Below are 25527 nucleotides of genomic sequence, written 5' to 3'. Positions count from 1 at the left end.
TTAAATATGAATGCCTGGGATACCATGTTTGTGTCCTTGTCAAGGATTCACGAACATCCTAGATTGTATTTCTGTGAAAAAGCATAGAAGGGACTCCACAATACCTTTTCATAACTTTAAATGATTTGCATAGAGGGGAAAAGAAGCACACTGTGAACTTTAGGTCCGTCTTTCCCATCTGCTCATCCATTTATCTAACGTAGTGGTGTCAAACTCATTTTTGGCGGGGGCCACATTTTAGTTACCGTTTCAATTGGAGGGCCGTTATGACTGAAACCATATAGAGAAGTCAAGAATAACTGTTGATTCAACTCTGTTTAAGTTACTATCATGAGGTGTTTGGTAACAAGAACATGCTTAGAATATATCTCTTATTTTTTATATGCGAGAATAAAAAATTTTGGTAGACATTTTAGGAAGGATCATGGAAGTTGACGTGTGTGAGCTGCTTTCGCGGGCCACGTAAATGATGTGGCAGGCCGGATCTGGCCCTGGGCCTTGAGTTTGACACCTGTGATCTAACGGTTACCCAAGGTTCCCAAATTAGTTCTCACTGAGGGCCAAAATTATCTCAAGGTTGCCAAATTGCGGGCAAACTTGTCTGGTTTGCCTAATTGAGTGTAGTGGACCCCAGCTATTCACGTGGAATAAGCAGACCCACAATGAGTGGAAATCTGTATATAATTGATGCCCATTGAAATCCATTTGGAAATAAACACCTTTTAAAACCACTAAAGATTCTTCCCCGGCAAATCTGATCTTTTCCACCCAAAACGGACTTTGCTCCCAAGAAAACAAAACAACACAAAACAACAACAAAACAAGGAAAATCTTGGGGGGGGGGGGGGGGGGGGGTCTGCGGGTGCCGAACCGCGAGGTTTCAAGGTTCTACGTTGAAGTCCTGTCTCATGGTCTTCGGGTCATCCCATAGTCGAGTGGCTGGATAGGCGGGTGCGGGCGCCCCTCGGTGGAAACTACCGGTAACGCTCTTCCGAGCAGCGGCGGGCCGTCCCATCACCCCCCCCCCCCCCCCCTTCCCCTTGAGGAGTCGCTCCCTCCCGGTCGCGATCCAAGTTCACCACAGCTGGTCGGCTGCTGTGTTGGGAAAGTTTGGAAGTGCTCTCGCCGTGTAGTTGGAGGTTACGACGATCTTTTTTACACGATCTGCCTTGTTATTTGACTTTGGTGGAAATGAAGTGGATTTAACTCACAATTTTGGACAGTTTCAAAATATAGTTTCAATCGCGTTGTTTCGATTTTATTTTAAGTTTTCACGGCGCGCTGCAACCAAGACTCGCCCTGTCTGCGGGTTCCCGACCATGACGACAACCTTTCCCGATCGCTTTGAGTTTGGAAATTAGCCATTCATCGCCCCCCCCCCCCCCCCAAAAAGACGGTTTGAATTAAATGTAGGCCTAAAAAGTGGAAGCGGGGGGCTTATGATGAACTTTGGTCCGCTGAGGGTCTGCTGAAGCAAAGAATGTCGGCAGTGGTTCGCACTCTTCGCCGTTGTCTGCTGCCGGCTGAGGCGAGCCGGGACGCGGGCGGCAGCAAGGAGAACAGCCGGGGAAGGAACGCCGGCCAGGAACGTGAGGCTCGTCGGAGGAGCCGGGAGATAGACGCCATGCTCGCCCGGGAGAAGAGAGCCGTGAGGCGGCTCGTGAAAATCCTGCTGCTCGGGGCCGGAGAGAGCGGGAAGTCGACTTTTCTCAAGCAGATGCGCATCATTAACGGACAAGAGTTTGACAAGAAAGCACTTTTGGACTTCAGGGACACTATTTATGAAAACATACTGAAGGTAAGACACTTGGAAAGTAGATGCAACTTCAGGGCCAAAGTACTAACTCCTCTATTCAAGTCTTGTGTCACAATCACATGAACAGTTATTTTGATTTACAAAAAGCGCATATCAGAGCAAAGTGGATTTTATTGATTTTTTTTTTAGAAAAGCTTTATATAAAATTCACGTATGAATTTATCTATAAAATTGTCAAGAATTAGAATAACTATTCGTCCCGCTGTTGACATCCTCCCACAATAGAAGGGTTTGTTGACACAGTGCATATTTTTATCCCGGTGTGTGTGTGTGTGTGTGTGTGTCCATGTGTGTAAATGTGCCTTTGTTTGCTGCTGTAGCCGGGCCTCCTTCACTCGCTAACAATACCAGACTATTCCTGAGGGATGAGAACATCCGCTCAGCCCACACTGGGATAGTAAGGGGCTCCAGTTAGACCAGCGAAGCTGTACAATGGCCCTCCAACTTGCCGTCATTCTCTCGGGCAATCCTCTTAAAAATCACTTGACAAACACATGCGGAGAATATCCGCAATACTGTACGCCCAATGGTGAAATAGGGGTGAAGTATTGCCCCTGAATGTGATGTCATCATACTGGTCCAAAGACTAAAAGTTATTTCATGTTGTATCGATTTGAACTTTATGTCGTTGTCATCTAAAGTGACATGCTAATGACTGCTTTAGAACAGCTCAAGACAAAAACAACTACCGTATAAGGAGCGCGACCTGTCCATGGGCTCAAGGAGGACTCTTTTTATGCCAAGGGTCACCAACTCCAGCCCTCAAGGGCCCCCAGGCCTGCATGTTTTCGACATCTCCCCCCTCCAGCAGAGCTGATTCAAATGATCAGAATCGTTATCAGGCCTCTGCATGGCTTGATGATGATCTGATCATTTGACTGAGGTGTGTTGGAGGAGGGAAACATCGAAAACATACAGGATAGTGGCCTTCAAGGACCAGAGATTGTGACCCCTGTTTGACACCATTCCACGAACAGCCAGATCAGGATTTACCTTTAGACGATGAGTTCGACTGAACTCTTCGTCGTGGTTGGAACATGAGGGACTTCAATTTGTTTTTGTATCTTTAAGGGCTGCTATTACACTAGCTACAGTTTAGATGTCCATCCATCCATTTTCCAAACCGCTTGATCCTCACTAGGGTCGCGGGGGGTGCTGGAGCCTATCCCAGCCGTCTTCGGGCAGTAGGCGGGGACACCCTGAATCAGTTGCCAGCCAATCGCAGGGCACACAGAGACGAACAACCATTCACGCCCATACTCACACCTAGGGACAATTTAGAGCGTCCAATCAGCCTGCCATGCATGTTTTTTGGAATGTGGGAGGAAACCGGAGCACCCGGAGAAAACCCACGCAGGCCCGGGGAGAACATGCAAACTCCACACAGGGAGGCCGGAGCTGGAATTGAACCCGGTACCTCTGCACTGTGAAGCCGACGTGCTAACCACTGGACTACCGGGCCGCCCAGTTTAGATGTATTTTTTTAATTATTTATTTTTTTTGCCTTGCTATCTTAATCTCAAATTCCAGAAGCTTTCCAGTCATCTGGCTGGCCTTGGAATCGACTTTCACTTTCAGTTCTCCCCTTGTGGATACCGCGTTGACAAAAGGGGCCTTTTCCTTTCCAACACACATCCTGCCTCATTTTTATTACAGCTATTGTCAGAGCCACATTTTGTCAACCTATGTCTAGACGAGTGAAACAGAACCTGTTTGTCATGAGACAGGACAATCGCCATATTTGCAGGAAATAACAGAAATGGGCAATAGATCGTGACGAATTCTGCTCATTGTTGATTCATTAAGTCCTCAAGCAGTCAAGAGACACCCGTCGATTCAGTTCGAGTTTGCTGTCTGAAGAAGACCGACATGACGTCAGCTATCGAAAAGTTGAGGTGCAATCACTCGTTGGTTCAACTCGTCCGACGCAGCGTTATTCTGCTCCATACTGGTAGTTTGAAAACAAAGTGTAATCAATTCCGTCCGATGGCTATCATTTTTACACACAAGATAAACTTTTAAGTTTTTAGACACAGACAGATGTTTGCAATGGTCTGATGGACCGTTTTCTATCAAAGGGTGGCATAAACGAGCAAAAGGGCGGATTCACTTTTACGATGTTTGGCAGCCACTAGTGTTAAAGATTTTAGAGCACCATATGGAAAAAAAAAAGTCTTGATATATTTGGCAAGAAAAAACATGATGCCGAAGTAGATTTTTAGAACGTTATCTGGGCCTAAAGGGAGATTATGAGCCAGCGGAATACCTCTTTGCTGTCGGAGATAGAAAACAGAGACACGTCCAAAGCAAACACAGTCTCAGTCTTCGCAAAGCAGGCAATTAAAAAAAAAAAAAAAAAGAGACGTATGGGGGGTGGGGGGTGAAAAAAAAAAAGGAAAAGAGCACAGTGAGGCTGACAAGCTGCTCTTCCTCCTGCCATGTAAAACATCTAATAAAATAAGCAACGTTTACACGAGCCAGGTCCGTTCTAACTTGAGATTCCAAATAACTGCAATCTGTTGCTTTGCATTTTTGCTGTTTTGTCACCACAGGCTTTCAAAAACCCCAAAGCAAATAATTTGTGTCAAACAGTAAATGAATTGAATGTGCAGAGACAAATTGAAAACATTGCAAAGACGCCATGTGGCGTCATACGCAAATTTCATTCTGTGGTAGGACAAGGGATGTGACTCAAAACGTACTCATGGTTCTATTTTTATTCATTTATTTGTTACATATTTGTCAGTGTACTGCCCGCTGTGTGTCATCCAAAGTGTTAGACACGGCTGTCTTTGCGGTAAACACCAGTTCAGCCACGGGGCGTCTGTGTTTGTTTAGGTTTTTGTCCATCTTGCACACGCTACTTAGTCACCGAGGTCACCAAGGGCCATCGGAGTCAGATTGAACACATACACAACAATTCCTGCAAACCGCAACATCTCGGAGGGGTGGGGTGAGGGGTGGGGGAGTATTCGGAAGCGGTTTCCAAATGAGTCTGTTTTTCCTCTCTGGTCATGTTTTAGGCTGGTTAAATGCCATGATTCATGAATCAGCAGAACAAATTGATATTAGTCAATCCCAGATGCCGTTTGCGTCTAAGTGACTAAACCTTAACAAACACATACTAAAACTCTGTGAACTTTTATTGAGCGGTTCCTAAAACTCAAAAATCAAAACTTGGCACTCTACGTTTCAAAATGGTGCAAATGAACACAAATGTTGCCAATATAAATATTTAATATGCTGTGTACATTTGCTCTGCCTGTATTTGATATACTTATTGCTGTTAGTGTTAATAACTTATTTTGGCATCCCTAAAATAAGTAATTTCATTCATTTGATATTGTTTGAATTAATCGGTCGTTTAATTGGGTATTGCAATTTTTTCAAAATTTTGCAACAAAATCTGTTCCTTTCATTAATTTTGATGTCGACCATTCTCGAAATGGGAGTCTTCACAAAGATACGTTGTTTCAAAAAGTATTGAATATCTCAAAGGCTTTTTATGCTTTTTAATGTCAAAAGGCTGAGCGCAGTGTTGTCCTGAAGACTGTTCACCGATTCCCTGAGGTTGCACTACTCTTAACACTTATTAACTAACCTGCTAATTTGCTGTTAATGGTTGTTTTACTCTCTGCTACAACGCGGGTCCAGCTAGATGACCTGTTAAACGTGCACTGTATCACCAAAGCACAATTTCTGGTGTTTTGCTAAGATTTCAAATTAGCATCTCGGTGAGCATGGCTACTCCATCGTTTGTTTTTCTCTCCTCTTGTTTGGTTTGTCGTATGTTTAGCTACTCCCCGTCCTCCTTTAGTGGTCACTAATACTTGTTAGAAGTGCAATTTATTTTCCTGCTGTGGAGTTGAGGATGAGTGACTTAAAGGAGTGTCTGTAGACAATGTTTTAGCCATGCTAGCTTGCCACCCGCACGTCATTGCTTAGCATCTAACATTCCCCCGGTAGTTTGTGAGCAGCTGGCAAGGTAGGCAGGATGGTTCGACGCGGAATCACCATTTTTCTAAGCAGCTTCGAGCTGGTAACACAAAACACAAACAAAAAAACTGTTGTTGAAATTGCCAGTTGCAAAGCACTGTCACTAGCACAGCTAAATTAATAGCTGCTTAAACTGCTGAAAGTGTGGTGGTAGACTATATTTCATGCTTCCCACATCATCACTTTGGTGGTACTTGTTTTCAAATGATTTGACAGGATTGTTGGGCTGCCTGTTTTTGCGGGCATACCTAGCAAAAGTTGTCAAACTTCTCTTGTCAACGTAGCTTCATCTTCAGAAGATAACATCAAGTCATGACTGACCGTCAGATGCACGGTTCGCTGCATGTACGGTCATTGTTTACTTCTGATTATTACTTTCTGTTTATTTCTTCTATCGTTAACTGGCAGATTCTGTTTATGTCAACGTGCAAACCAAAATAAAAGGAACAGCTGGACTCTAATTGGCTGATGTCAAGCACGTTTTTGGATTGGATTGGATAAACTTTATTGTCAAATGTACTGTATGTGTAACATACAGCACAGATGAAATTTCTTCCCTCTCAACATAAAACAAGTTTCCGCTGCGTCTGCGCGAGTAAATATGCTTACAGTTTGTAGCTGTGGGAGATTGTGGGGCAAGTAATTTACTTGAAGGTCAGAAAAAAAAATCCCCAAAACGGAGTATATATCAACTGAGAAAAACATGGTCAGATGCTAATTGTATGTACGTGCTAACTGCGAACAAAACTCGACATGGCTTGATTGAAATTATTGTTTGATCATTGCATACAACTATCAATAGTAACTTGTTTGGCTGCGCCACCGGTGTTATTTAGAGACCAGTCAAGTGCCTGATTTGATGTCGCTGTGGCAACAAGATATACACTGTTGATTACAAGGCAGTGTGGCATCCAAATGATGTTCATTAAAAGGTTGCTTGTTAACGATAAGACACCAAGGGTTTGTGTCGGTTTGTTTGATCCCTTTGAGGAGACCTCCCACACACACTCACAAAAAAAAACCTCAGAAGGCTACATGAATGCACCAGTGTTTGTGTTACTTCTCAAGTGGGTATCTTATCTTCTCAAGTAAAAGGTCATCTTAGAAGTGTAACCTTGAATACAGGACTTGTATATTGAAATGGGGGGAGGGGGGGGTGTGCTGGAGCCTATCCCAGCCATCTTCAGGCAGTAGGCGGGGGACACCCTGAACTGGATGCCAGCCAATCGCGGGGTACACAGAGACAAACAACACACTCACACCTAGGGACAATTTCGAGTGTTCAATCAGCCTGCTACGCATGTTTTTGGAATGTGGGAGGAAACCGGAGTGCACAGAGAAAACCCACGGAGGCCCGGGGAGAACATGCAAACTCCAAACGGGGAGGCTGGAGCTGGAATTGAACCCGGTACCTCTGCACTGTGAAGTTGACATGTTAACCACTGGACCAATGGGCCACTGTCAGAAATAGTCAATTAGTTTAAATTAGCAATCCAGAAAATGCACAAATGTATTATGAATCAGTTACTGGTTTGTTCTGTAACTGGAACAAAAAATAGGCAAAAATGTTCAGGCAGGCGGACACAAAACACAAAGATAATCATTCATTCAGCTTTCATGGAGGACGGCAGAAATCAGAATGTTTACAGTTGAGCGGCGGCTATTCAGAGGTCCCGAAACCATTAATTGATGATCAAAATAGTTGTTGATTTATTTGCTAATCGATTGTTAGTTATTTTATTTATTTATTTAACTCCTGTTGTCCCCTCAGGGCATGCGCGTATTGGTGGACGCCCGTGACAAGCTTGGCATCAGCTGGCAGAGCTGCGAGAACGAAAAGGAAGGCATGCTGGTGATGTCGTGGGAGAGACGGGCTGGCGCCGTGGGTATCGAGCCCGGCGAGTTCCAGCTGTACGTGATGGCACTGAGCGCGCTGTGGGCCGACGCCGGCATCCAGCAGGCCTACGCCAGGCGCTCCGAGTTCCAGCTGGTGAGTCGTATAATGGTCAGCTGTCTATGGGAGCAGCGCCGCCTGTCACTGCAGGGTGGCGGTCATCTAGTTGTTGTCTAACACGATCGTTCATGCTGCGATCCAGTGAACAACCGCGACAAAATACTATGATGTTCATTTATATTGATCGTAAACGTGTCCAACACTTACGAAAGCAAATCCGTATGTGTTTGGTCAACACAGAATTGGGCCGAGCCACAGCTCCGTGACTGGCGTGAAATGAAAACACAGCCAATCAGCAAATGGCCTGAAGCTCGATCTATGTTTTCTCCAACTTCTCAGCAAACTTTTTTTTTTTTGGTCAATTAATATCACACAAACAAACCCGCTGTCAAAACTAATAAAACTAACTTAATTTAAAAAAAAAAAGTTAAAAGGAAATAAAATCCAACCATATATAAAAATCCGATATAATTACAACCCTGCTCTCTACAAAATAGAAAAAAAAGATTTATGATAAATTTCAGTTCGTGGTTAAAAAAAAAAAATAATAAAATAAACATAAAGGACCACATCAAAGTTTAAGCACCCACTGAAAGCTTTTTCGTCTCTTGATAGCAAACAACTTGAGACTGAATGAACCTCAACTTTTGGTTTCCAGACACCCATCCTCAAGAAGCAATTAATCCGCAATCAATTTCACGCCATCCGTCAAAACGTATCCAAGAATGCCTTTGTAGACCTTACGTTCAGTCGTGCTGGAACAGAAACGGGTCTTCCCCAAACTCTCCCCACTAAGTTGGAAGCATACATCTGTTCAAAGGAGAGGATAAAGAAACAGGGGTCTGTCTACTTAGAGCGACGACTTGTCTGTTTTTCCAGTCGGATAATCATTTCTCCCACCGTCTCCCACCCTCTCATGTCTGAGGAAGAAAAGGAGCCTCCTCAAACTGCCATTTTATGTTTGCGTGGAAAAAAAAAACAGAAGAGCTGCAGAAGCACTTTGCTCAGCAAGTTAACATACTGTCAATGCCAACAAATCCTCTGTGATGGACCAGCCAGATGCTTGACGGCAAGCAAAAGGTTGAGTTTCACGGAAGGATCACAGACTGTATTGTTCTCTCCGCTCCACCAGCCGCCCGTTTTAGCTGCCGCTGCACTTTTTATTTCCCCGCCAGTTGGTCTTTCTGTGACACGGAAGCGAAGCCCTTGGCTGAAAAGCTCGACCTTTTACCTTCTTACGCATCTATCAGTGACAAGACAATCTCGAGTGAGTCGATCGGTCACTTCCGCGTCGCCCTCGCAAACCGTACGTGCGCTAGACGCCTGCGAGACGCTTTATGTCACGCCGCCTCGGCTTATCTGGAGCGCCACGCTGATATGGCCTGTACGCTGCAGCTGCGCAGGCCTGCAGCCATCTTTTTTTGTTTTTTAACGAGCTGAAATTCAAATACCTGTTTAAGAAAACTACAAAAACTTAGCTTTCATGAAATATAGGTTACGTTTTCATATCTTCAACAGTCATTGAGATAAGCTAACATACATAAAGTGACAGATTTATGAAATACCCTTGATCTAGAATCAAATTACTGAAATCACTTAATGAAGGGTCTTTAAAAAAAACTGTGCTTCCACATCCAACAGTCACCCATCTTTCCTGCTTTCCTGGCTGCTTGAGAGCTACCTGGGGAATTTTAGGCGCTAAGCTAACTTTTCCTCCAGCTACATGCTGCGGCTTGCTAGCTAGCACGGCTAAACGCTGTGATCGACTCTGAACAGCGAATTCGCAGGTAAATTATTAAGTGTCGACTGTCAAGAGAGAAAATAACACCACCACACAGCTTAGACCCATCTCTGATCACTGGAAATGATTTTTTTGAGAGGCATACTGTTGCCACGAAGCACAGGTGTCAATGTTATGGCCCTGGGGCCAGATCTGGCCCACCGCATCATTTTATGTGGCCCGCGAAAGCAAATAAAACATGATGCTTGCTAAAAATCGTGCCAAATTTCAAATTCTCATTTGTACCAAATCGCAGACATTGTAAGAGTTTTCTTGTCAGTCACCAAAACCCAAACAGCTGTTGGAACATTGCCAACCGCCGGTCTTGAATGCGGCGTTGCAGTCCATTCTCTATGACTTCTGTAATTCCTGTGACAATTTTCGTAAAGAACTGAAGAATCATCTTTATTGTCATGGGTACATGCGTATTTATGAAATTTTGTCTTCCGCATTTGCCCCAGGCACAGTAATGAACACAGCAAACACACAGTGTGGCACACAGTGCTCGAGGAAGAGTTTAGGGACTCAGCGTCATGCTGAGGGGAAGCTGGGGGAGATTGGTCCGGTACCACATCCTTTCGAGGGCTGTCTGTCCACAACTGCTGAAGCTGACAGGTTATTTTTTGCCCACAATCTTCTGCTGGGCCTTTGGGGTCATTTTTAAAATAACGACAGATTAGCCTTTTCGGTTGCTTGTTTGTACTTTGTATGAAAGTGGTGTTTTAAAGACAGAAATCACAAAATATTAGCATTCCGGTGGAAACGCTGAAAAAGTCTCAACTCCTCACCCCGCAAAAATTTAAAATAAAAAAATAGAGAAGTTGTATCGCAAGGGCGTCTTGTTTCTTTTGTAACGTAACATCAAACTGGTAGTAGCATGCACGATTGCCAGCCGTGATTGTTTTTCAGAGCAGGTCGAATGTTTTGATTTTGGCTCGATTACTGGTTTGCGTGTGCCCCACTTGAGACATTTTATCAAGTGGAAAAACTTTGTCAGGTCGACTGAAAAGAATTTCAGTCATGCAAGATAATTATTATCGTCAGTCAGAGACATCCGATAATTGGGCTTTTGCTGACTTTGATCAGAATGCGGGGAATCTGGCTCACATTCAGCCAATTATTTGGTATATGTGTACCCTGCTTAATATTCATGCCAGGCTAGTAATTGGCGATGCCCCTCGAATGAATTCCAGTTTGTTCTACCACTCCCAATTTTCCTTCTCAACAAAATATCCTTCCAGAAAAAGACAAAATGTTGTCTCATGATGTCCGATACATGTTGGTCAAATACATTTTTTTGCGGTCATTTCTCGCTCAACAGACAACATATCATTGTTGCTGTGAGGACCCTCCACAATTTTAAACGTTATCTAATCCAAGATAAGAACAGGAGACCGCCAAGGTCATGCCAGGGCATGTTTTTCGCCCCCTTTCAACTCTTGCCGTTTATCTCTGCTTCCTGACACAATGAATTGACAATGCAGTTTGCAACAGATTTCTAAAGTCATAATGAATGTGCGCCAAGAATTACACCCACCCCCACACTGCCTCTCTCTTGTTCCTCTCCCGCAGAGACTTTTTATTTTTTATTTTTGGTCGGCTTTTCCCAGGCTCGGCTGGACCCAAGCCACAGGCAGACACCGCAGAGTGGGAGGGAAGAGAGAAGGGAACTTTCAAAAAGAAGGCAAGGGAGAAGTCGAGGAGGGACAGGGGGAGGGGGGGGGGCTGCATGCATTTTGTTTACTTGCAGGCCTTTCACCACACCCTGATAACACCCCTGCTTGATATTGCGACCAAGCACCTTTGACTGACACTTAAGTCCTGTTGGGACTCAAAATATACAATGTTGTCTTTTCAGCGAGCCTTGTGCAAATGTGTTTGTGTCTGCGCCTTCGACAGATGTACGTACAAAGGCCGCGTACGCTCACACACACACACACATAATGGTTGACTGCTGCGGTGTCACCGTATCCTGTCCCGGCGACATGAGGCACGGTTTTAAACAAACATGGGAAGACGAGAATCGCTGGGGCCGGTGGGAAAGTGGATGACGCAAAATTCAGAGCCAACTTGACAGACGCGCAGAGTACACGCTGGACAGTACAGGGACATTGAACACATTGGATGTATACGGCGTGGTCCTACTGGGAACAGTTTTGATCTTTTTTGCGGATAGGCTTCGTGGCAGCATGAAGAAGGGGAAAAAAATGTATCGGCGGACAGGAATCAGTCCACTTCCAAATGCCTCGATGAGTAGTGCTGCTCTTCTTTAATTGAATAATCGACGCTTGATTCCATTGATTCGTCGAGTGATGGATGTCAAATGTGTTTGCGTTTAACACAATAATACATCTGAGGTAGCGGTACAGTCGGAAGCCGTTTAGGTTTTCACCCGTATAATGCTCACATTCCAAAATCCTGATTTCACATCATTCATTTTCCAATTTTGCTTACGACGAAGACCTTTTCAACATAAGCGTCATTGTAGCGACCAGATTTTCCCCACGCAGAAATGAAAAGGCCTTGGTGATAACGAACCGTGGGAAAGCTAACTGGAGGTTTTTGCTTCAATCAAGCCACTAATCTGCGCATACGTGCTAGGGACGCATTCCACTCACGCTACTCAACCGCACGCACTCACACACAAAACTCCATTCTCCTATTGATTGATAACACTGTGGCAAAACCGATTCAATGTTTCACTTTGTAGACGAGATTTTAACCCTTTCACGCACAAATAATGATAACCCGTAACCTGATAAGCCGTCCACTGTCGTAACCGCTGTCCCTGAAAGGGTTAAATCATATTATCATGTCACCACTGCATCATTAATCAGGACGCGTAATTTCTGCTGATGTGTGGCTGTGGAAGCGAGTGAGTGTTTGTATATCCCTTCATCTCCGGGAATTCCCCTCTCCATCTGCCATCCTCCCCCCCCCCCCCCCGGCCCTCCCGTCCATGTCCTGCTCATTCGCCAATCGGAGCTTTGCAGCTTTGTGTGTTTTCTACGAGTGTGACATTGCAGTTCAGCGGCGGGGTCATGGGGTCCTGAACCCTCCCCACCCCACCCCCCAAGGTTTGACGCTCGACATGTGCGGGCGGGCCGCTGACGCTGATTTATTTGAGAGGCTGCATCTTCACTTTAATGAATCTGTTCCTTCATTGGGACAGGAAGTGGCAAGTTGCGCAATAAAAATGTGTGTGTGCGCGCGTGTGGGTGTGCGAGACATCTAAAGTGACTTTGTATCGCAGTTGTCGGACTGACTCCATCCCCCATGTCTCTCGTCACTGTTTTTACACGCGCAGCTGTTTCCTGTAGCATGTGTGTGTGCGTGTGTGTGATTGAGAACGCAAGGAAGAATATCGAATCAAATATGACGACTTGAATTGTGACGGCGAGGAAGCGGCGTGGGCTGCTTCTGCACGATTTAGCGAATGGGATGAAAAACGGCTTTGTCTAACGTGGGTCGGCGAGTTCTGGCTCCCGTCTTATCTCGTCGTCCACTCCGGTTGATCTCAGTTCACAGCGTACGCCAGCGCGCACACGGGCGATGTTTTGATGCGCACTCCCATTATCGACCTTCAAACTGCTTTATTCATTGTAAACGGGTGCTGACATCACACGCTTCTTGTCTTTTGTTGCACCAAAGCCACACTGGGCTCGGAAGAGCGTGGCAACATCCGCGGAGAATTGGTTTTAGGTAATCACGTTACAGGAAACACGTGGAAATCTTTTCGTTTATGTGAAGCCACTTCAGCTGATTTTTTTTTTTCTTAACGGTTGAACGAATGTTAATTTTTGTGCTTTGTGCGCATCTGTGCTTCAAATGTTTTTTGGCGGAGTCATTTTGTTCCTTTCAATTCCTTTTTGGTTTGACGCAGCCAAGTGTTCGTGGGCCCCATAAAATGACCTTGAGTATAACACTTGTGTTTTAGCAGCTTTGTCCAAATGAGTTCTATTTGGAAGCAAGAACCAGTGGTTCTCAAATTTTTTACACCAATCACAGTTTAAAAAATAATAAGAAGAATAATAAATAACACACACAACCTACCAGTTGCTCTCTGGTGATCACCACCACTAAAATCCAGTCATTTAGTCGGTTTTTAGTCCTAAATGTACACGACATGTAATATTACTGTAAGACTCTGTAACATTGTGCACAGTTTAAAATGAATACTATGCTTAAATTTAGGAAATCACTGCAATTAAAAAAAAAAAGATTCATCCAAGATGAATTGCACACATCATCTCTCAGACACGGCGTACGTACGGTAGGAAAAGCACATTAACCTGTATTACAATCAACAACATCAACTGGACTATTCATCAAAGTTTTGCTCTTATGCTTTAGGCTCGCACCAAAAGAAATGCAAATGAAGATGAATGACAATTTATCGAGTTTGAAAATTGCGTTCTGACCACCTTGCAAAGTCGATTTGAATTTGACGAATCGTTCAGCCCGAGTACTTAAGAGTAGGCGGTGATTCTTTTGTATACCACGAAAGGGAGCACGCCTAACTTTTGAGAACGACTGTACCGAGACTGATGCGCTAAACGTGTTTGAGGCCCGAATGACTAAGTTGCATCTTACGTTTGCATTTTTTTCCACCTTCTCTCGTCTGCAGAGTGAGTCAGTGAAATACTTCCTGGATAACTTGGAGCGCATCGGTCAGCTGGTGAGTCACGTTGACGTTCAGCGGCGGCAACTGAAAGGCTGGCTGTCAGAATCAACTCATCCCAATTTCCTTCTTTTACCCTCAGAGCTACATCCCGAGCAGGCAGGACATTCTCTTCGCCCGCAAGGCCACCAAAGGCATCGTCGAGCACGACTTTGTCATCAAGAAGATTCCCTTCAAGATGGTGGACGTGGGCGGGCAGAGATCGCAGAGGCAGAAGTGGTTCCAGTGCTTCGACGGAATCACCTCCATCCTCTTCATGGTGTCATCTTCCGAGTACGACCAGGTACCGGACGCCGAGCTCACGTAACCCCCCCCCGTGAAGCAGACAGCGGGCGCCTTCATCTTCGCCGCGTGTCCTTTCCGACAAACCACAAAATTGACAAAGAACATCTCAGGTTGTGGAAGCACAAGCCTCTCTTTGTCGGTCGCCTTGATCAAATGCGAGTGTGGCCTCAGCGCCGACTCCTTTTCCAATAAGCAGTCATATGACAAAGACTGATTCCTTGATCGCTGTGCAGTCGAGCTTCACTCTTATATTTTTCGGGGCCGGCCCACGAATCATGAAATTCCTTGTAGAACTGGCATCCATTGAAATACATCGGGGGGGCATATGAATCGGCGAGTGTCGACACCCGAGTTATACGGTGATTCCTAAGCAGGTTGCCGTGACACAGATGATCCAATTTCCTTTTACTTTGTACGAAAATGTTTATTTATTAATGCTGATTAAATCTGATTCCGAAATTTGGTGGAATAAAATTTCAGTAACTGATTAATCATTCGATTGATTTAAAAAAAAAAATATATATATATATATATATATATATATACAGTATATATATAAGGAATCACTTTTGGGGGGCGGGGGGTTCTTCAATGCTTCGACCATCAAAGTTATGAATTACAGGCCGTTTTATTTACAGTTTATAATTACAGTTTTACAATAATTTGTCCTTTAATAATTTTTTAACCTTAGAACTGAGAAGAATCGTCAAAAAGGGGCACTTTTTTTTTTTTGCGGGGGGCAATGTCTGAATGTCAAAGGAGTCATTTATATTTCAACGGGTAAGCTGAAGAAAGGAGAAAAAAAAAGTGGCCAATTTTTGGCCTCCCCCCCCCCCCCCCCCCCCCGTCATCTAAACTGTTGAAACGTAAACGAGTCCGTCTTCTTTTTAACAGACACTTCACACATTAGAGGCTGAAATCATCATTCGTGCCATTTGCCTTTTTTGGCAGTTGATCCGTCTTGATCAAATGACTACGAAGGGCTGACGAGATCGGATTCGCGCTTCACCTTTTGCCACCGGCGGTACTCGTGACATCACAGTGACGTCGTCTCGAGACTAAACGGCTGCGCGTTTGTTTGTTTGTTTGTTTGTTTGTTTGTTTGTTTATTGAACATAAAACATATATACAGTAATAATTTGACAGAAAATAAGGTAGATAAAAAAAGTAAAAAGAAAGAAATCAATCTTCATTCAACACAGTTATTATGTTCAAGGGAGTAGGAAGAAGTAAAAAACTTATCTAGTCCTACCCCGTTATGTGATTGTATCTAATAAATCATTTTTATATCAATCAGAAAAGTAAGAAGAAAGAAGTCTCCATTAAGGCTCATACTTTACCCTTAACCGTGATATTTTTACAACTTTTGGTTTGTATCGGGATTATATACTTCCACACCCTGACACTCTTGTGTCAATTTTCTCTTAAATTCATAATGGATATTTATATACCTTTCTCTATTTATCAACTTAGTTCTGATTTATCATTATATTTAATGTTTTGAATTTATCATTTTAACTCTGATTGATGTAGGTTGTTTGTACTATTGTTTTGAATTTGTTTTTTAACTCAGCAAGCGATTTACTCATTTTCAGGTCCGTTTCGAGATTATTCCACAGATTAACACCTTTGATAGATACACTTCTTTGCTTGATGTTTGTTCTTGTTTTGAGTTTTTTGAATAAGTTGGTACCTCTTAAATCATAGCTGCTTTCTCGAATTTCGAAAAACTTCTGAATGTTTTGGCAGAGCAGGTTATTGTGTGCTTTGTACATTAATTGGGCGATTTTAAAGTCAACCAGGTCATAAAATTTCATCGTATTTAATTTGATAAATAGTGGATTTGTGGGTTCCGTATATTTTGATCTATTAATAATTCGAATTGCTTTTTTTTGTAGGTTGAGAATAGGGAGTGTGTTTGTTTTGCAGGCATTTCCCCATATTTCCACACAGTAGGTCATATATGGTAATAATAATGAAGTGTACAATGTGTACAAAGATCTCTTATTTAGCACTTCCTTGGTTTTGTAGAGGATCCCTACGGTTTTGGCTATTTTTCTTTTTACGTTATCGATATGTGGCTTCCAACATAGTTTTGAGTCTATTACTAATCCGAGAAACTTGGTTTCATACGCTCTTTCTATCTCAATTGAGTTTACCATAATTTTAGCTTGGTGTTTGATTGGTCTTGTGCCAAAAACAATTAACTTCGATTTTTTCAGGTTAAGTGACAATTTATTTCTGTCGAACCAGTTTTTTAATTTGTTTAATTCGTTTTCTACGGTTGTCAGGAGCTGTTTCAGATTTATTCCAGAACAGTAGAAAGTTGTATCATCAGCAAATAGGACACATTTAAATTGTTTTGAGACCTTGCAGATATCATTTATATATAAGATGAATAGTTTTGGACCAAGCACTGACCCCTGAGGAACTCCGTGAGTGATTTTTAGTTGATTAGTTTTTTTATTGTTGAGTTGCACGTACTGATATCTGTTTTCTAAATAACTTTTTATCCATTTATAAGCTACACCTCTAATGCCATATCTTTCTAGTTTTTTCAATAATATACTGTGATCTATTGTGTCAAAAGCTTTTTTTAGATCTAGGAAAACCCCAACAGTAAATTCTTTGTTGTCTATATTAGTGGCTATTGCTTCCACAAACTCCATAACTGCCATTGAGGTGGTCCGCTTTTCCCTGAAGCCATATTGATTCTCACTTAACAGCGCATGCTTTTGTATAAAGCTATCAAGTCTGCGAGAAAATAGTTTTTCTAATATTTTTGAAAATTGTGGTAGTAGTGATATTGGTCTATAATTTGTAAACCGATGTCTTTCTCCACTTTTATAGATTGGAATAACTTTAGCAATTTTCATTTTTGATGGAAAGATACCAGCTTTGAATGACAGGTTGCATATGTGCGTGAAAGGTCGCACTACATATTCTATAATCTGCTTTATTATTGTCATGTCAATATTAAAGCAATCAGTTGACTTTTTATTTTTAAAAGTTTTTATAATATTTGATACTTCTTCTTGTTTTACAGCAGTAAGGAACATCGTGGAGGAGTTTTTTTCTACATATCTATCTATTTCAAACAAGTTTGTTGGATCAGGAATTTGTTTTGCTAGGTTACTGCCGATGTTGACAAAATACTCATTAAATTCAGTTGCTATTTCTGCAGTTTTTTCCAAAATAGTATTTTTGCCTTTGATAAAATACTCTGGATAATCCATTTTTTTAGGACTATTTCTGATTACTTGGTTAAGTATCTTCCATATTTCTTGTGTGTTACTTTTATTCTGCTCTAATAGTGCATGATAATGATCTCTTTTACTGGTTCTTATAATATTTACTAGTTTATTTTTATAGGTCTTATATTTTTTTTCTGCTTCTTCAGTTCTCAATTTTAAAAACAATTTATATAAATTGTTTTTCTTTTTACATGCGTTTTCTATGCCTTTCGTTATCCATGGCTTACTTGGGTCTTTATACTTTTTGGAGACTTTAGTTAATGGAAAATGTTTATCATATAAGGAGATTATGGTAGACTGAAATACTTCAAACGCTGTATTTGGGTCTTCGTTTGAATAGACCTCGGTCCAGTTTTGTTTTTCTAGGTCTTGCTTAAAGGCGTCGGTGGAGCGTTGGGTTCTTAGTCTTATTTCTGTTATGCGAGTTGTTGACTTAGCTTTTCTATCAAAATAATTATGAAAAACTGCAAAAACAGGTAGGTGGTCACTTATGTCATTAATGAGAAGTCCACTTTCCATTTTATGGTCAATCTTATTTATAAATATGTTATCTATTAATGTGGCCGTGTCAACTGTTATTCTGCTAGGTTTCAGGATTACTGGGAAAAAGCTGTTGCTGTACATAGTATTTATGAAGTCGGTTGTTTTTTTGTGTCCATTTGGGTTTAATAAGTCAATGTTAAAGTCACCACATATTATTCGTGTTTTCTTATCGTTGTTGTAACTGAGCATATCTGTTAGTTTTTTATTGAATGTGTCAATACATGATCCTGGTGTCCTATAGATGCAACTTATGATGATATTTGATGCCTTTTTATTATGTATTTCAATGGTTAGACATTCCATTAGGTTTTCTATTGTGTTTGTCAATCTCTCGATTTTACTGCATTTAAGTGCTTTGTCTACATATATTGCAACCCCCCCTCCTTTTTTGTTTTCCCTATTAGTTGCAAACATTTCATAACCTTCTATTTCCATTTCAGTTGTTTTATCTTCATCAAGCCAAGTTTCTGATATGGCAATTATTTTGAATTTATTGAATTTAGTCAGGTATTCTTTGATTTTTGTGAAGTTTTTATAGAGACTTCTACTGTTTAAGTGTATTACTGAAAGTGCATTTTCCAATTTTATATTAGTGTTGAATTGTTCATCCAGGTAATAGTCAGAGTTTGTTACCCTTTGTTTGTTCTGGAAGAAGTTGTTGTCTGGGTCCAAATTGTTCTCGGGATCGAATGGCTTATAGTCAATATCTTCAAAGGGTTGGAAGTCCATGTTTTTGGGATGTGAATTTCCCGCTCCCACGCGGTCGTCGCTGGCTCCCTCGCGGTCGTCGTTGGTTCTCTCGCTGTCGTCGCTCGCTCTCTCGCCGTCATCACTGGCTCCCTCGCGGTTGCTGGCTGGACGTCTCCTGGGTCCCTCGTGGTCGCTGGCTCCCTTGCGGTCGTCGCCGACTCCCTCACGCTCGCTGGCTGGCTGCCTCCTGGCTCTCTCACGCGCGCTGGCTGGTTGTCTCCCGGCTCCCTCAGGCTCGCTGTCTCTCGGCTCCCTCGCGGTCACTGGCTCCCCTGCTGTCGTCGCTGGTTTCCTCTCGGTCGTCTCTGGCTCCCTCGCGGTGGTCGCTGGCTGGTTGTCTCCCGGCTTCCTCGCGGTCGCTGGCTTCCCTGCAGTCGTCGCTGGCTTCCTCGCGGTCATCACTGGCCCCCTCACGGTCGGTCGTCGCTGGCTCCCTCGCGGTCGGTCGGTCTTGAAAAAGTTATTGTCCGGGTCCAAGTTGTTCTCAGGATCAAATGTCTTGTGGTCAGTAGGGTTGGAAGTCATCAAAGGGTTGGAAGGGTCATCAAAGGGTTCGAAGTCCATGTTTTTGGTATGTGAATTTCCTGCTTCAGTAGGGTCAGAGTTTTTATCTTCGGGTGGTGAATAATTCTCAGTATGCTGCTTGATGGTGTTGAACTCGAGCCTGTTGTGTTGGAGTACTGGTGCGGGGGTGGACGATAAGTTTGTCATGTCTTAAGTAGGCAGTTTCCCCTCTGTCACGTGCAGCTTTTAATTTTGGGAGGAGCTCTTTTCTTTTTTGTCGTACGGCATCTGTAAAGTCTTCGTTGATGTAGATGTTGGAGCCTTTTAAGTATTTTGCTTTTTGTAGGATCCTTGATCTGTCCTTGTATTTGAGAAATTTCACCACAACTGGCCTCGGACGAGGTCTTCCAGGTTCTTGTCTTCCTGTGCGGTGAGCTCTCTCCACCTCAATTTGCCCCTGTATCAGCAGCTTCTCCTTGAGGATTTTTTGAACTTTTTCCTCTGTTTCAGTCCACGTTTCTCCCGGTTTTTCCTCAATTCCATCAATTACCAAGTTGTTTCTTCTTGACTGTCCTTCCAAGTAGTCCATCTTGTCTGTTAATACAAGCATGCCGTCACATATTTTGTAGAATTCTGTTTGCATGTCTTTGGAATGGCCAGTTTGACAGATTAGATTTTTTTTAATGTCGTCTACCTCTTTTTGGGTAAAGTTGATGCTGGTTTTTATTTCTTGGACTTCCCTGGTAAAAGTGTCAAGTCGTGAGTTTGTTGAGTCTATTATCATCTTGACAAATCCTTTGAAGTTTTCCTGTTGTTGTTGCAAGAGCGCCGTAAAAAGCTCTTTTTGTTGCTGGAGTAATTCGTTTACTTGAGTGAGGGTCAGGAAATCCTCATCCTGCTTTGTGTCTTGCTTCTGTTTGGGTGGCATTTTGTCGGGTCTCGTTGCTAGCCAGTTGTATGCTAGTTTGTGACGTGTCCAGTGGGCTTGCTGCTGGGTGTTTCTAACGTGGCAAGTGGGGTTGCCGGCTCCCTCACGCTCGCTGGCGTTCGGCTGGTTGGTCTCTGGTGGTGGGTTCCAGCTGCGTAGCGACCTTTCGCAATTAGCTTCCGTGCTAACGTCTGCGGTTAGCTTCCGTGCTAACGAGCTAGCGTTTCGTCCAACCCCCTCTTCACGTCGCCAATTTCTACACACGCGCTGCCACCATGTTTCGCTCTGTTCTTTACTTTCAAATGTAGGAAAGCTTCACACGAGAGAAATGTTGACTTTGCTGTTGCTGCTCCTTCTTTCCGCTCTGCAATGCGTAGCAACTCACACTTCCTCGTAGCTCTGTGGCCTCCTCGTAGCTCTGTGCGGCCTCCTCGTAGATGACTCAACTCACTTAACCGGCGTTGATTGCAGGTCCTGATGGAGGACCGCCGCACCAACCGCCTGGTGGAGAGCATGAACATCTTTGAGACCATCGTCAACAACAAGCTCTTCCTTAACCTCTCCATCATCCTCTTCCTCAACAAGACCGACCTGCTGGTGGACAAGATCCGGACCGTCGACATCCGCAAGAACTTTCCCGAGTTCAGGGGAGACCCGTGCAGGCTGGAGGACGTGCAGGTACTGACACCCCTTCGAGTGGAGCGTTGTCCCATCACGTGATAGAAAATGGGGGCCGATCACTTTTTTTTAAAAAAACTGATCGATATCAGCAAATTGTTGAATACTTTAAAGTCGATTTAATGATGCTACTATTCTATATACAGTATATTTTTAATGTACAATATTTTAGAGTGACATTTGAAAATAAATATTGGGGGCGGGGGATTGATTTGACCTAAACCAATCTCGTCAAAATATACTCACTCTTTTTCCACGATGTCTCGTCCCCGCAGGCGTTTCTGGTGCAGTCGTTCAGCCGAAAGCGGAGAAACCGAGGCAAGCCGCTGTTCCACCACTTCACCACCGCCGTGGACACCGAAAACATCCGCTTTGTCTTCCACGCCGTCAAGGATACCATCCTGCAAGAGAACCTCAAGGACATCATGCTGCAGTAACACTCAAAGCATTCTTGACTCTTGGGGGCGGAGGCGAGGGGGAACCTGTGGAGGCCCGACGGGACCGGGCTGTTTTAACAGCGACTTGGAAAGGAATCTAATGGACCCGCTGCGTGGTTCGAACACAACCTGTGGAGCCGTGACCCAACCCATCTGACACATTCCAACGCGTACAGTATCAGTCAGCGTGTATTGGAGTCACATTCTTGCCTTTCGAACATGGGATTTGAACAACGCAAGCACTCAAAGTGTGTGTGTGTTTTGTTTAGTTTTTTTTAATAGATCTCTAAAGGACTGCTGACAACACAGTCACTAAATCAAGTCAGGAGACGAAATGGGAAGGAGTGGGGAGGGAGGGGGCCCGCATGACCCAGGGTTGGTGCCATTGAGGTCATATGCGGCATTATGTGATGAGCTTGCTCAAGTGTCCTGTCGGTGAACTTGGAGCCAGAGAGGAGGTGATGATATTGATCTCGCGTCAGTATGTCTTCTCGCGTGGATTTGTTCATTTGTCCAGTCACTCATGCATACTAGTGGGGCAAACTGTGTGTTCGTAGTACTAAAAGTAACTTCAAATTCTACGAATGAACAACTGGTGCTTCACTCGTAGTACTACAGCAGTTGCAGTAAGTACTGCAGTTTTACCTCACTGGTAACATGAATTTGTCCTCTGGGTATGCCCAAGTTGTCCTATTAGTGTACATAAACGTCAAAAATGGTGGGGGGGGGACACACCTCACTAGTGAGTAAAGCTGAATGATTTTGAAAAATACAGTAATTATTATTATTGTAAAATATGTAAAAAAAAAAAAAAAAAGTCATGTTGGGATACTTTTACTCGAGTTTAAAAAAGAGACTATTCAGATGCTCTTTTTTTTTTCCTGCGTAATGCATTTTGTTGAGGTATCAGATCGAGAGTTGGTACCGGTAGAAACTCTTAAAAAAAAAAAAAAAAAAAAGGGACTTCGATCAAAACATCTCGAAACCAGACTGCCGTACAACTCCCCAAAATTTTAAGGGCAAATCAAAACATCGAACAGACACATGTTCCTAATAAATAATAAGAAAACATGTCAGACGTTTTGTATGGCCGCTCATAAGAAAAAGGTCCCAACACCGCCTGCTCCAAAGAGTTAATGAGCACTTCCACATGTTTTTAATACAGTGCAGTGTTACAGCTGTCTAATTTATATCTGTTTGGAATTGAACCGATGCCCCTTTGTTCCTGCTCATATTTCCTGTATATATAAGAGTGTTCAAATGTCTGCCACTGTGTGTGTGTGTTTGTGTGGAAAAAAAATACCACTCTGTAACAGCAGCACTGTAAATGCACAACTAACCCACTTGGCACACCATTGTTTTTGTTTTTGAAAAATTAAGTTGTAAATAGATATCGTCACAGCACTGGATACATGCTGAGACAACAACAACAACAAAAGGACAAAACTGTGGCGTGAAGGAAAACGAAAAAAGGATGGAAAACAGGACAGAGGACAGAACAGAGGCTCGCTAAAGTCTTGGTGCCGTTCCCTTGTTTTGACCGTCTGCTTTTGTTTTGTTTTTTCTTTCTCTGTGCCTTTATTGGCTCTGTGTTTTGGGGTGAAATACACTGCCTTTTACCCAGAGGCTGTTTAACTCTTCATTTGTTTGCGAGTGTGTGTGGCAAAGCGAGAGTGCGCCACCATCAGCATTGTGCTCGCAAAGAAAGATCAGCACCCAGGGAGTGACTGCACAATTTTAACTCAAGAAGTCCACTCAAATATTTGGTCTCCTTGGCAGAGACCTCCGCCAAGGCTCACTAATCCCACTTGGGCTCAGTGCCAAATTGTCACGTGTTCTTTATCCACTGCGTAAAATGACTAAAATGAGTGCCATAGGCTACTGGCGGAGAGAGGATTTGACACCTCAACGAACAGTTCATCCATCTGTCTTCTACTGCCCCAAGGTGGGCAGCAGCACAACCGCTATTCAGTGATATAAATGGGGTTCAGTGATATAAAAAAATGTTTTCATTGTTTTTGCGGAATCTCAAATAAGAGCCCAAATCACATGAATCCATACAAGGAATGAGGAGAAATGTAAAAAGACGGGCAGACTGGAATCACGTCTGCTGGAAAGAAGGAAAAACTGTAAAGAAGAAGAGATGGCGGGGGGTTACAAAGGGCGGAAGACAAGTAAAAGTACCCAAAAGGGGAGGTGGAGGGGGGTTGTATGGGAGGGGGTTAAGTTTCCTCTGCGGAGTCCACTTCCTGTTCTGTTGCTCAAAGAGTGAGTGTGGATCCACTTTCCTCTAGTGCACACGCGCGCGCACACGCGCGCACACACACACTTACACCAAAAGCAACTTCATGCACTGTTCTGCAAAAGGAGGCGAGTGCAGAAATAAAGCAACGTAAACTAAAATCCCCTGTGGCTTGCGAAATACATGGAAAGGAGTTCATTGAGGCAGGACATTATGTGCTTTCGGTGTACATGCGCAGTATTTTGGGCACCGGACTAATACAACATAATATGCGCAAAATTTCCCATCAGAAAACAAAGACGTTGACAAGGCTGGCTGCGGTGTGTTCACATTGAAAGCAAAAGGTCACTTGAATCAAATAAGGGGTTAAATTGACTAATATTACAACACAAACTGAATTATAATGTTTTGATTTTTTTTAAAGTACAGTGGTGCGTTGAGAGCGCCAACTTGAGATGTGAGAGGTCGAGCTATCGTGCCAGTGAACTCACTTCACAACATGCATGACAGATAGTCAACAATGACAACAGAAAAAAGGCTTCAAGGTGTTAAACGCCACACTCAGTTGAAGTTTACGGTCACTGTGAGCATTAAAAAGAATTCCTTAGCTTAATGCTAACTATCTTATAGACGCCATTGACGGTAGCTGCGGTCTTATAAGCAACGATAAACATTTACACAGAGAGAAGAATATTCAGAGGCGTGTCCTCGATGAAAAATGATGACTCCAGCATTTTACTGAGTTACCTAAAGAAGCACAAGTAGGGTACATTTTTCGGATCAACTTAAAATATATCAATAAGACGCTAAGCCAGTGCATTATTTTTAGGACGTTTGAACAGGCCCCTCACCTTTTTACTTTGGTTAAGATGATGGCTCCCCGTGGTGCGTTTTGACTGGAGCTACTGTTGAACTTTCTAATTAGTCCATACACACTCACTCACGAGCTAAATGGCCACCTACGCAATTTAATAAAATCTCAACAGCTCATCAAGTGACTATTTCGCCATGAAATTTCTACTACAAGCGTGACATTTCCCTCTGTTGGTCAACATGGAGTAGTGCAACATGTCGCAAAATTGGAACCTCCAGAAGTCATTAAAACCGATGTTATAATTTCTATAGATTTTTGCGTATTGTCATCTTTAAATCAAAGACAAAGCATAAAAATTGTGTGATATGAAATATTCCAATTCATGTTTTATATATATATAGATTTATATACAGTAAATGTTTTGGTCATAGCACAGCACCGCTTTTATTGTTCATAGAGGGCAAAAATACAAAGAAAAAAATAAGAACTATATGTGCATGTATAGCGCTGATGCCACTGAACATGTCGAGTGGTTGAAAGTAAAATAAATATTCAGGAATAATACTTTTACAATTTTTGTAAAATTGTATGTTGCGTTATATAAACTTATTTACATCTACTGCAGCATATGGGTTAAAAATGTCTGGCATGTTGGGTGGTTTTCAAGCCTCTTTGCTTTAAAGCATAACAATTCGTGATATTGGATTTATATTTCAAACAAACACCCAGTGGAACATTTTTTCCATGAACTCGGCTGAGTGTGTAATAAAAATAATCCGGCGGGGGAGGGGGGGGGGGGTCTGTATAAAGTAAGGTGGATCGTGAACGCCAACACCAAAATGTTCATTAAAAAAAAAAAAAAGAC

At 42.9% G+C, this 25527-nt stretch overlaps 1 protein-coding gene across 1 annotated transcript; it reads left to right on the top strand.

Moving 5' to 3' along the window:
* The first annotated feature begins 1071 nt into the window (after positions 1-1071).
* gna12a (guanine nucleotide binding protein (G protein) alpha 12a) lies at positions 1072-23231 on the top strand. Its single transcript, XM_086119551.1, has 6 exons — positions 1072-1798; positions 7584-7802; positions 14174-14224; positions 14310-14510; positions 20963-21169; positions 21445-23231. The coding sequence occupies exons 1-6, from the start codon at positions 1481-1483 to the stop codon at positions 21604-21606; spliced, it is 1158 nt and encodes a 385-aa protein (XP_085975677.1). The 5' UTR covers positions 1072-1480; the 3' UTR covers positions 21607-23231.
* The last annotated feature ends 2296 nt before the right edge of the window (positions 23232-25527 follow it).

Source organism: Hippocampus guttulatus, chromosome 9 (assembly GCF_054856545.1).
Source record: "Hippocampus guttulatus isolate MCC_2025c chromosome 9, RoL_Hgut_1.0, whole genome shotgun sequence".
NCBI lineage: Eukaryota > Metazoa > Chordata > Actinopteri > Syngnathiformes > Syngnathidae > Hippocampus > Hippocampus guttulatus.
This window is presented reverse-complemented; position numbering and strand designations above follow the sequence as displayed.

Coding starts and splice junctions, on each gene's coding strand:
- gna12a (XM_086119551.1), top strand. CDS start 1,481: ATGTCGGCAGTGGTTCGCACTCTTCGCCGTTGTCTGCTGCCGGCTGAG. Junction 1,799..7,583: donor TTTATGAAAACATACTGAAG/GTAAGACACTTG, acceptor TTGTCCCCTCAG/GGCATGCGCGTATTGGTGGA. Junction 21,170..21,444: donor GCAGGCTGGAGGACGTGCAG/GTACTGACACCC, acceptor TCGTCCCCGCAG/GCGTTTCTGGTGCAGTCGTT.